Raw genomic sequence first — 12,003 nt, forward strand, 5'->3', positions numbered from 1 at the left:
TCTCTGGGTGTCTCACAGTGTCACTACCGCCACAACACAGGGGACGTGTGAGAAGCACACTGCCCATGGACAAAGTAAAGCAAAGGGGCCCTGGGGAGCCCAGGCAGGGCTCTGAAGCACCTGTGTGTCCGAGGGAACACGGGTGACACCTGGAGCGGGCTCCAGCCTCCCTCCCAGCCCCACACACACCTCTGCAGGTGCCCGCTCTGCTTAGAACCCTGCACGGCTCCCACCGGATCCAGGTTCAAGCTCCGACCTACGGCTGACAAGCTCCTTCCAAATCAGGTCGCTGGGCCTGCTGCTCCAGCTGCCCCTGCACTAGTCCAACCTCCTACAGCCCCACTCCAACCCTTTCTAGCCGGAGCCTCCCGGGGAAGGGGCGCAGGCAAGGCCCTTAGGGCAGCACCACACAGAACACGTGCCTCCCAGGGCTTGCCCTGCCACTGGAGGGGCGGCAGGAAGGAGCCTCGCTCTGTGTGAGCCCTGACGCTTCCCTCCGCTGGCGCACGTCCAAGGGGACCTCGGGGGCAATGCCTGGAAGCCCCCTGCCCTGTGAGGGCCTGGGAGTAGCCGCTTAATAAGGCTGCACAACCATTTCCATAGTGAGTTGTTCACATGCTTTCTCTCCCTGAAATTTCCTTTCCCGCTTTTAGCCCTGGTCTTTCCTCCCAGCTCCCGTTCGCCCTCTGGAGCCTCAACTCAAACGCCCTCCATGCGTCTTGTCCCGATGCTCCAAAGAAATCAAATGCTCGCCCTCCTGCAGGGCATCCTTGGAGGTGTGGGGTCACCTCCTGGGGCTGTGATTGCTCTTGGGGCAGAGGCCTGGCCTCTGGCACCGTGGCCTTGGCCTCCCACCCTGCCTGGAGCCCACAGCATGCCGTGGTGCTGCCCGCGGAGGTGCTGCCCGCTGATGCCGCCCCCAACGCATCTCAGCCCCCGCCCGGCACAATCCCCCTTCGGTGTCCAGGCCTGGCAGGGAAGCCTACAGTGGCCGCTGAGCGCCCGTGGCTCCTGCTGCATTGCTGTCCCTGGTGCCTGCTAGGTACCACTCCCATCACCGGCATGCGGACAGTCTCCTCCAGGCCTGTGGGGCCGAGAGGGTTAAACCGAGCAGGCAGAACTGACCAGAGGGGCCTGGGGTGAAGGGGATCAGAGCTGGATGGCAGAACTGAAGCCTCACTTCAGTTGGCTTAAGCCTCACTTTCAGGGACATCTGTGTAGGTCAGCGAGGACTGGGAGGGACACAGATGGACACCGTGAGGAGGGCAGGGGCCTGCAGTCTGTGGGGGGGACGCAGGAAGAGCCGGCCCAGGAAGCCCGTGGGGTCCTGCCTGGTGTGGCTCCCAGTTGCCCTGGCGACGGGTCCCTCCTCTGCTCTGGTGTTCTACAAGGACACCCACGTGAAGGGTGGGCAGGCGCCCCCAGGCAGGGCTCTGGGATGAACTGAGTTGGGGGGCAGGGGGCTCTGCGAGGCAGTAAAAGGAGGTGTGGTAGTGTGGGCCACAGGGTGCCCCAGGCCCGGCAGCGGGTCACTCCTGCACAAAGCCATTGTTGGGACAAAGGCCTCTTGCGCGGTGGCCCTCAGGACCCCTCACCCCCAGCTGAGACTGTGCAGAGCGGGCAGGACACAGAGTCACTACAGGCGGTGGGCACAGTTCTGCTTGTACCTGTGCCCTGCTCAGCACTGGGTGACTGACCCCATAAGAAAAAGTAAAATCCAATGCCCACCCTGATCTGCACCCCCGTCGGTCTTTGCCCCTGCGTCCCCCTGCAGCCAGGCTCCCTCCCTCGCCCATCTCTGCCCAGCCTCACTCTTCCCTCTTCATGGGGCAGCGGAGCGTCCCCAACCACCTGGATGAGCAGCCAAGTACATCAGAGCACCCACGCTGGACGCATGGACAGATGGACGTCTTCAGAAACCTTCCCCACTTGGATGCTCTACTCTGATCAGCCCGCCTGCCCCATAAAGGCCTGCACCTCCCCGCAGCCCCGAGCCGGCAGCATCCCTCCCCTCTCTCCTGACACTGGACACAGGACCAGCACCTCCCACGGGACGGGACACGTGACCTCCCTGCTAGCCCCCACATCCACCCCACCACACAGATGACCACCCCCACAGGGCGGCCAGGGGACCCTGCTAACACACAGCCAGGCCAGGCCACTTCTTCCCTCCCAGTGCAGCCCCTCCTCTGGCCACACGCCCGCCCCTCTGACCTCACCTCCCACCTCGCCCCTGCTTTGCTCCTGCCCCAAGGCCTCAGCACCCAGAGGAGCCTTCCCGCCGGCTGTCCCCTCTGCTGGGAGACCTTGCTCTGCGCCCAGGTGTCAGGAGCCTCCCCAGCAGAGCGTGGCTGGGTCTGGTCTTTCTCCCCCAGGCCCCTGACCAGGCTGAGGCCTGTGAGCACCCCACCCAGCCCCTTCCAGGGACCCGGGCTCACCCACGGTGCCCCCAAGAGTTCTTGGTTCTCGAGGCCTCTATGAGGAGGAAGTGAGGAAGGGCACAGGCTGACAGGCACAGACCACTGAAGCCTGGCTCCTGGTTCTGCCTGGCTGTGCAGCCTTGGAGAAATGTCTCAACCTCTCTGTGCCCTCATGTGGTAAACTACCGTGGCCCCTCAGGATGCACACATCCTCATCCCTGGAACCCAGCGTGTGCTGCCTCTCGTGGAAAATGACTCTGCAGACCTGATGAAGGGTCCTGAGTGGCGGAGACTGTCCCGGTATCTCCAGGGGCTGCTGCGACCTCAAGGGCCCTGAGAGGGGACAGGAAGGTTGGGGCTGGAGAGGAGATGGGTGGCGGAGACGGAGGGGTGCCACACTTTGAAGATGGAGGACTGCAGGCCTCCTCTAGAAGATTCTCCCCTGAAGCTTCTAGAAGGAATACAGCCCTATCAGCACCTGGGTGCTAGACCTCTGAGCCCCTGGGCTGCAGAAGAAGCATCTGGCGGTGTCGTCTGGGCCACTGACTGTGTGGCAATTTGTTACAGCGGCCGCAGGAAGCGCGCACACTGGGTCTGTAGAGTGAGTGACGTGCTCCCTCCAGCACAGGCTGGCTCCCAGGACGCGACCAGACGCCAGCACAGCGCAGTGCGGGACATGGGGCAAGCCCCCACCGCGCACCGGCTGTGGCGGTCATCTCACCAGCACAGGGCGGCACGTGGTGGGGGTCCCGGCAGGGAAGGCGATTGTCATTATCGCCTCGCCTAAGAAATCTCCATGCTCTGGCACAGCCCTTCCTTTTGGCAGACTCTGCACTGTTAAAAGCAGAAATAACTGTCTATTTGGAGGAGTCCTGTACAGTTGTTTCCATGGTTACGCTGTCATATTGACTAGCAGACAAAAGACCTTGATCGCTACTGCTTTGGAGAAGGACGGGAAGCCGTGGGCCGCAGCAGCGGCAGCCGGGCACCCCAGCTCTGCCCTGGCGGGGCCGGGGGAAGCTGCTGCTCTTCTCTGGGCCTCGGTTTTCTCATCTGCCCAATGGCGGCACGAACACCCACCTGTGAACTGGGACACCCTTCACTCAGGGCACGGCCACCACTGTGTCACCTGCTGGGGAGGTGACACCGTGAACATCCATCTCAGGGTGTCCCTCTCAGCCAGTCCCCAAGCTGGGGGCAGTAGCTGGGTGAGTGGGCAGGAGAGGTGAAGAAAGTTCTAATCTCCAGGTCTCCCTAAAACAGAAGATCCAGCCCAAATAACGATCGCGTGTGTTCAAAACGCCACCACCACCTGCTCCCTGGCAGTCGGCTGCTGGTCCGATTCCCCAGGAGAACTAAGGGCAAACGCAACCTGGACAAAGTCAACGGATGAAGGGCCCACGCGGCAGCGACTCCCGGTTTGAAACGGGAGCTGCAGAGGCGGCCACAAGCTGGGGAGCGGCGGGCTGCGGCTTCAGGGGGGTTTCTGCCCGGGATGTGGAGTCGGAGAGCGGGGGAAATGCAGAAGACTTTAAAGTACACAGTTGACTCCAGCAGACAACCTGCACAAACCAATCACAGAAGGTCCACACTTGAGTTGTACTAAGACGTCCACATACTGCATTAACTGTTCCAGGATAAGAGGGAAAGCGGGCTCGGCTCATTTTACAAGAGTAGAATAATCTTAGCAAAGCCGTGCAGAGGGAGTGTAGGAAAGACGAAGACCACCTTCACCCATAGTGTTTGGGCAAAAATTTCTCAGCAAGAGCCCCCGGCAACACCGGGCACTGTGAAAGCCTACGGTGGCCAGAAGTCACAGTGTCCCTCCCTTCAAACCCTGACCCTGCCAAAGCCTTCTGGAGCCAGATGGGTGACCCTCGGCTCTGCCGTGGCCCCCAGGTTAATGTTCACGGCAGCCCAGGGGTGGGGGTGCAGGGGAGGGGAGGTACCAAAAGTGAGGGTATAGCCCTTGCCCTGGAGTCTGGGCCGGTTCACACGTAGCTCGTCCACCACCAGGCCTGGGACAGCTGCGTGCCGGGAGGCTGGGCTGGGGTGCCTGCCTGGGAAGGTGCAGGAGGGGCTGCCCTGGTGGGCGGCTGCTCAGCTTGCTCAGACGCCCTGGGGGACTGACCATGAAGCTACAAAGGCAGGGGGGCGGATAGGGGGGCTCCGCCGTGCCCCTCCAGCCCACCAAGGAGCGTCCCTGAGACATAGTGAGGCACACAGAACCGTCCGTCCCATCCCCCTCAGCACGGCCCCGTCCGCACCCACGGGACCCTGACTCTACACCAAAACCCACAACGAGGGGGCAAATGCAGACGGACCAGACCGGGAGGGAAGTGACAACCGCACCCTCGCTGGGGCGCCTTTCTCAGCATATTTCGTGTTTTCTCCGTTTGCAGTTGTGTGGGCCAGGCAGGCACTGCTGTGCCTTTTCCCCTGTGGAATTTTGTATCATAACCACCTTCCGTGTCATCAAAAACCTTCTAAATCAGTGTCTGAAACGGCTGAATGCTGTTCTGGTACACAGGAGTCCCTGTCTTTCGCTCTGGTGGACACGCAGCGTGTCTGAACTTCGGCCCCTAGAAAGAAGGAGGTGCCTCATCCTCCCTCCCACTGGGCCCCGAGGGGCAGGGCTGGCCCCGGGGCGGGGATCCAGGGGGCGGGCACGGAGAAGGTGGGCACGGAGAAGGTGGCAGGGGTGCCCACGAGAGGCTGTCTGCATCCGCATCACAGATCCGTGCGTGCGTTGCACTCATGCAGAGGAGGACCTGAGGTTGACGACTGGCTGCCCGAGGTGGGGGGCTCCTGGGCGGCCCAGGTGGACCCAACGTCATCTCAGAGGTGAAGGGGGAGGCAGCAGACCCAGCCAGTGTGAGACGGTGCGAGAGGCCCCGGACCCCCTGGGGCTGGCTTAGAAGGCGGGGGAAGGGAACCTGAGCCTAGCAATGCAGGCAGCCCCTGGAAGCTGGAGGACGGTGAGTGCAGGAACTCGCCCCAGAGCTTCCGGAAAGGAGCCAGCCCTGCCCACACCTTGCTTGAGGTCTGGCGAGACCCACGCCGCACTCCGGAACTGCGGGACTGTGAGAGAAGAGCCTGCGGCGTTTGAGTGCGGTCATTCGCCACGGCGGTGCTGGGACGCAGACGCAGCCCTGAGTGGCTGGCGTGGGGTCAGGTGCACGCTCACACCCCGGGCACCTTAGGTGGCCCCTGGGCTTCCTGTCCATCCATTCCCAGAAAATTCCCACGCTGTCACCTCCTGTCACCCCCGTCCCCACTCCGGACACCACCGGCTGTCTTCTCAGCTCTCCTTGGAGCCCAGCACAAAGGCTCTCACACTGACCGTGTCCCAAACGCCGGCCCCGCTCCCCCTGCCCCGCACCCACCCGTGCACCTATCCCAGCAAAGGGCCCCACCTTCACCCCATGACCCAAACCAAACCGTGGAGTCACCGGGTCCACATGCCACTTGGCAAAGCCCACCTCAACCCTCAAAGAGCACCCCCCACAGAGCCACCCCACCCTGGCATCCTCCGCGTCCTCTCTGTGACCCCCTGCAGGGGTCGCCCGGGAGCCGTGCCCTCTCCTGCTCCCACTGGCCCTCAGCAGCTGCTTCTCCATTTTGGGTGCGCAGCTCACGGAACACACCCTTGCTCCCCCCACTGTCTCTCCCGCCCTCTGGAGCCACACCTGGGGGCGGGGGGGGGGGCACTTACGCTTGGAGTGCTTGTCGCACAGGGCGGCGGCCCGCATGTCGCAGAGGCGCAGGGAGCCCTTGCTGCTGCTGTAGACGAAGAGGTTGCAGTGGTACGGGTGGAACTCGGACGCGGTGATGACCTCCGTGAGGTCCTCCATGTTGGCCGGCTTGATGTCCACGATGTCTGCCCGGTCAAGGAAGGCTGCCCGGCTGCTCGTGCTCCCTGAGCCCGGGGACCCTGGGGTCTGCCCCACCCCTCTCCCCGACAGACTCCTGGACAGACGCCCACCCCAGAGCGTCCCCAAGCTGCGGGCCTGCCCCTCCGGGCACCCTTCACAGTCCCCCAAAGGCAGGAAGTTCCACCTCCCTCTGGACCTGACCTCCCTGCAGCCAGTGCCCACCGGCTGCCCAGCGCTACCCCCACCCTGGCAGGGTGACCCCCGAGGCCTCCCCACTCCATGCACCTTCCCTATCAGTGGCCCAGCAGACAACCAGGGGCACCAATGGAGTGCCCACTGCGTGCCCAGCACCCTGCGAACTGTGCCTGGGTGAGTGCGAGGCATCTGGGGGCTCCCCTCCCACCGCAGCACCACTCCCCTCCTTCTGCATACAGTGTGGGCTGTGGCCATGGGGGGACCCTGGGACCTGGGATACTGGGAGTGCACTCTGTCCACTCTGCTGGGCAGCGGCGGGGAGGTAGGAGGCGGGGGGCTTCTATCTACTGCCACGACAAAGGGGAACCCAGGAGCCTGGCAGGGGGCCGACAGCCCTGAAGATGAAGGGCAGAGAAAGCTCTGGCGATACCTTTTGAATCCTGGATCAGGCTGCACCTGAAGCCATGTCCCCTAGATGTGGAGCAGTTAAGCCCACCTCCTGCTTAGGACCGAGAATGTTGCTGCCCGCAGGGGCAGCACCCCTGATGGACGCACAGGCGCCCAGGGGGGGCGAGCAGCCTGTCTGGGTGGCTCGATGAGCCGCAAGGCTGCCGTTGTGCCCTCCCCCGGTTGCTCCGACAGCCGATCGGAACTCCTTGGTATGGCGTTCAAGGCTGAGCACACACCAGTCTCTTCCCTACCTTGCAGCCTCAGATCCCACTAGTTGATTTGCCCTACTGGCCTTCCCCTCCCCCACCCCCAGGAACAGTGACGCCCTTGGCCTCTGCTCTTCCCAGCCCTGCCTGGGGCTCTACCCAGCCCGTTCCCTCTGAATGAACCCCCTCTTCCCTCCACCTGTGCACATGGCCCCGGAGTCAGAGTCTGGAGTTCGAATCCCAGCTTGGCCAGCTCCTGGCTGCGTGATCAAAGGTGAGTTCCCCTGTTATCCAGGCCTCAGTTTTCTCATCTGTAAAACGGGTTCACAGTCCTAACCTCAGGTTTGCCATGAAGGTTAGAAGAGGCAGGGCCTTAAACCACTGCCTGGCATGTCCCAGAGTATCAGCTGCCACAGTCACTGGCATTATCGGAACACCAGTGGGAGCTTTAAGATCACTCCTGTCGGCCCCTCCCCTGTCCCACCAGCCAGGCTGCTGCCTCTCCCAAGAGGCAGAGGTGTTTCCTGTTAATGTAAACGCAAGAGTTTACAAAATACCAAAAAAGCTGTTGCATCCTTGTGGTCAGATGCAGGAGGAGGATCTCTGTGCTCACGCTCACGTCTCCCTTCCTAGAAGCGCGCCATTGACCAGAAACCTGGAATCACATGTGAACGTGAGGAGAGGACCAGGAGCTGTGTCACCAGGGCCTCAAACGGTTTCCCTGGAAACTGTGGTTTTCCAATGTCATAGGAAGCAGAGATGAAATCATGGAAAACGAGGCTAAAGGTTGAACAGGAAAAAGAGCAGATGCCGCACCACCATGGGCCTCGCAGCCCCCCTGGCAGCCCAGGACTGAAGTTCTCGTGGCCCAGCACCCTGCGGGCAGCAGGAGGCCACGGCCACCTGGTCCCAGGACGGCCTCTCTGAGACCTCTGGCTCTGCTCACCAAGGACCGCCGTGCCTGTGGCCTCGCCGCCCCCTGGTGCCTTGGGTGTGTGACAGGCACTAGTTCCCATGTGCAGCTGTCCCTGCAGAGCCCCTCGGTCCCTCAGTAAAGCAGAGTCCTGAAGACGGACTCCTGACGAGGGGGCAGGTGTGGGAGAAGACTCTGCTCGTAGTGTGATGAGGGTGCCCCAAACAGACACCGCAAACACCCCTCCAGGACTCACACCCATGTGGCCACATGCTGGTGAACTCTGACACACTTGGTCCCACAGTGACCATGAGCAGTGGCTTTGACTTTGGCAGTGACCTTGGGCTTTGGCCTGGGCGTCAGGTCTTGGCTCTCTTTGGAATGTTCTGTGCCACAGGCCGAGTCATTTCCATTCTGCAAGCCTCAGTTTCCCTCGCTTGCACCATGAGGGGTGGGCAGGACCCCGGAGTGCCCTTCCATTTCCAGGATCAACCCCCCGGTGGCCCCCCTCCTTCCGTGGCCAGCCTCATGAATGCACTTGCAGACCGCGCTCCGCAAGGCTGCGGGCAGGACTGGCCCCCGCGGGAACCGGAGTAATTACACTCATTTATGAGCCCCGCCCCCAGCAGAGCGCGATGAACACTCTCATCCCGTCTTCCCACCTCCTCGTGCTCTGTCTGAGGGGCTCTGCTGAACTTCCAATCCCGCGCTGGCGACAAGGAGTGATTTTCCCCCACAAGGAAAGCTTGGCAGACACAAGGAAAGGCGGCCAGAGGAGCGAGTCACGCCGGGGGCGGGGGGTGGGGTGGGTGGGAAGGAAGCTCAGGCCAGGCCCACAGCCTCCCCGGAGCACGAGGTGCGGTTCCGCAGCGCAGGGCGTGAAGTGACGCGCCCACGTACTGATCCATGCCCACCTCCCAACCCTCAGAGACGTGGAATGCGGCTTCATTTAGAAAGAGCACTTCCGCTGATGCAATCAGGGACCCCGAGATGAGATCATCTGGGTTTGGGTGGGCCCCGAATCTAATGGTGAGTGTCCTTAGGAGAGACGCCTGGATGAGAAGACAAGACGACAGAGGTGGGGATGGAGGCAGAGCAGCCACCGGGAAGGCCCGGGCCACCAGCCGCTGGGAGAGGCAGGGGGACGCTCCCCAGAGCCTCCAGAGGGAGCCCCATTCTGCCCCCACCTTCCTCTCCAACTTCCAGACTCCAGGCCTAGAGCACATTTCTGTGGTTTTAAGTGCCCTCGTTTGTAGCAATTTGTTACGGTGGCCCCGGGAAACTCAGACCCCAGGCTGCTGCCCGCAGGCAGGGCCACACCGCCTGGGCACGGGGCTGGCCCACGGACACGTTTCGCTCTGCCCACCCTAGACCGCTTCTCTCACTTGCATCCTGTTTCAGCTCCCCCGGCCCCGAGAGGCCAAGCCAGGAACCAGGGGGCTTCCCATCCTTCCTCCTCCTCCCTCCTTCGCCTCATCCAATGGCCTCCAAGTCCGGGGTCCCTGCACCTGAAGATCCCTGCCTCTGGCGACCCTCCCAGCCTCTGCCAGAGCGAGCTCCCAAAAGCAGGGGTGGGGTCCCCACCGCCCAGCTTGGTGGCCTCCGCCCTCTCTACAAGAGAACTCGAACACCTTGCTGGGCCTACAAGACAGGTCCTGATCACCTGACCGTGGTTCAGGCCACACCCAGGGGGGACTAGGGGCCTGCCCTAGAGAGAAGTCTGTGACCCTTCCTGCCGAGGACCCAGGAACGGAACAGCACAGTCAGCAGCTTCGCAGAGGCGTTTACAGAAACTCCGTCATCTCCCACTGCCAAGGGCAGTGCGCGATGCCCCACAGGGCCATGCAGGGTCGCCGGCCCTCAGACCCGCAGCCACATGGATCCCAGGCAGCGGCGGGCCCATGAAGTGTCAGCGGGGAGGCTGCACCTTCATGCGCCTCGGCCCCCCTCCCCTGCGTGAGGCACGGGAACAGCCGGCCACCACGTGCCCACCGGGCCAGTCTCTACGGACCACAGAACAGGTGGAGCACGTGAAGTGAGCAACCACGACAGGCGCATGTGGCGAGGAGCTGGCATGAGAAGCAGCGGTGGGCAGCAGCCTGCCCGCACCAGGGAGCGCACACACAACACACACAGGCAATGAGGGACGAGGTCTCGATGGGCTTCGCAGCGATGCCTCAGCAGATCACTCCACGCGTGGCACCAGCCTGAGCGTGGAGCCACGGTCAGCCCCCAGGAGCTGGGGGCGCAGAGCCCACAGGGAGGGGCCCCCACTACAACCCAGGAAGGATGTGCTCAGCGCTGCACACGCAGGTGGCAGAGCAGAGACAGAACCTGGCTTCCCTCCTCCTCCCGGCCCCTGCCCCTCTCCCTGCCCCTCTGTTGCGGAGCAACTGTGTCTCCCTGACACACAGCTCCCCCAAGGACGCCGCTGCGGAGCCCCCAGAGCAGGTTGTGTCCTCCGCAAGGTGGACACTGAGAGTGGGCGGGGGGCTCAGGGATGAGAAGGGTGGCCTTGGGCTCCATCAGTTTAACTGAGCAGGGCCGGCTTCGCCCAGATGTCTTGGCAGGAGCATGCTCTCAGGATGGGAGAGGCTGTTGCCATGGTGACAGAGCAGCTGAGGAGTGAGGATGGAGGCAGCTCTGCCCAGGGCCACGAGGGGCCTCCCACGCAGGCCCCCGGGGAGGCTGGCTGTGCAGGTGCCCGGCAGCCTCCCGCACACAGGGGCTGTCTCGCTGGGGCACAGCCAGCAACGAGACTTTCTTTCCAGCAAATGTTCTCCGAAAGATGGCCTGGCTGCAACAGCGGCTGGCAGCATGCGGGCCAAACCACGCGGGACGGACCGGAGGCTTCCTGGCACCCGTGCCGCTGCGGGAGCTCCGTGGGGTGCCTCGGCCGGACGCCACAGCCACGGGCTGTACAGCAGCGCATTGTTCTCTCTCAGCTCTGGATGAGGGAGGGTCAAGATCAAGGTGACCACAGAGCTGGGGTCTTTGAGGCCTCTCTCCTTGGCCTGCACACAGCCACCTTTCTGCTGTGTCCTCTCAGGGTCCTTCCTGTGTGTGTGCATCCCTGGTGTCCCTCTGTGCTGTGACCAAACCTCTTCTGATAAGGATGCCAATCGGATTGGCTTGGGGCCCACCCAACTACCTCAGGTCTTCATAATGACCTCTTTAAAGACTGTATCTCTGCACCGTCACCTTCTGGTGTCCTGGGCTGAGGACTTCTACCTACTGCTTTGGGGGGGGTTGCAATTCAGCCCATTCCCGCCTCTGCTGAGACCCTTGACAATGACGGCACCAGGTGCTCGGGAGGAGAGCACAGATTGCTGGGGGCAGGTAGGACATGGGGGAGGGGCCTTTCCGCCGGACCACTCACCGCGCAGCCCACGGGAGCCCTCTCGTGTTTTCTCTGGGTGGCGTACCAGTCTACACGTCCCCGCCAAAAGCCAGGTTACGTGATCCCCAGGAGCTTGGACAGGAAAGCAAGCGCTGAGTCCGGAGTCATGACGACCAGGGCCTGACCACCCAAACCCCCACGCGTCCACTGTGGGGCTTGCGGATACCTTCTCAGCGTCTCTGTGCCTCGGGCTTCCCATCTGCAGAATGGGTGGGTCATGTGTGCTTTGTGGGGCTGCTGTACGGACTGAATGCGATGGCCTACATCAAAGGCCCTGGCACGGGGTTAGTACTTTTAGCAACAGTTAATTAAGTCAGAATCGGACCCTTTCTCTTCCTCTGAATAAACAGGAACGTAAGCAGGTCACAGAAGCCGCAGGGCCCGCCCCTGTGTGGGTTCGGCTGAGTGGCGTGCCTGGGTTTCTGCGAGCTCAGAGGGAAGCCCCGGCGGAAGGACAGAGCAGGGACACCTCCCACATGGCTGCCTTCTCCTGGCTCCAAGAAAGGCAAACTGGGCGCCACCCCGATCTCCGGGGCTCCTCGCC

General features: G+C 62.7%; 1 protein-coding gene across 1 annotated transcript in view; it reads right to left on the reverse strand.

Annotated features, from left to right (window-relative positions):
• PPP2R2C (protein phosphatase 2 regulatory subunit Bgamma) overlaps window positions 1–12,003 on the reverse strand; it is an 84,306-nt gene that overhangs the window by 12,538 nt on the left and 59,765 nt on the right. Inside the window, exon 6 of the mRNA XM_037126914.2 lies at window positions 6,136–6,300. Within this exon, the coding sequence (XP_036982809.1) occupies window positions 6,136–6,300 (165 nt within the window). The remainder of the gene's footprint in view (window positions 1–6,135; window positions 6,301–12,003) is intronic.

This window comes from Artibeus jamaicensis, unplaced genomic scaffold, assembly GCF_021234435.1.
Source record: "Artibeus jamaicensis isolate MK-2021 breed Jamaican fruit bat unplaced genomic scaffold, CSHL_Jam_final contig_76, whole genome shotgun sequence".
Lineage (NCBI taxonomy): Eukaryota > Metazoa > Chordata > Mammalia > Chiroptera > Phyllostomidae > Artibeus > Artibeus jamaicensis.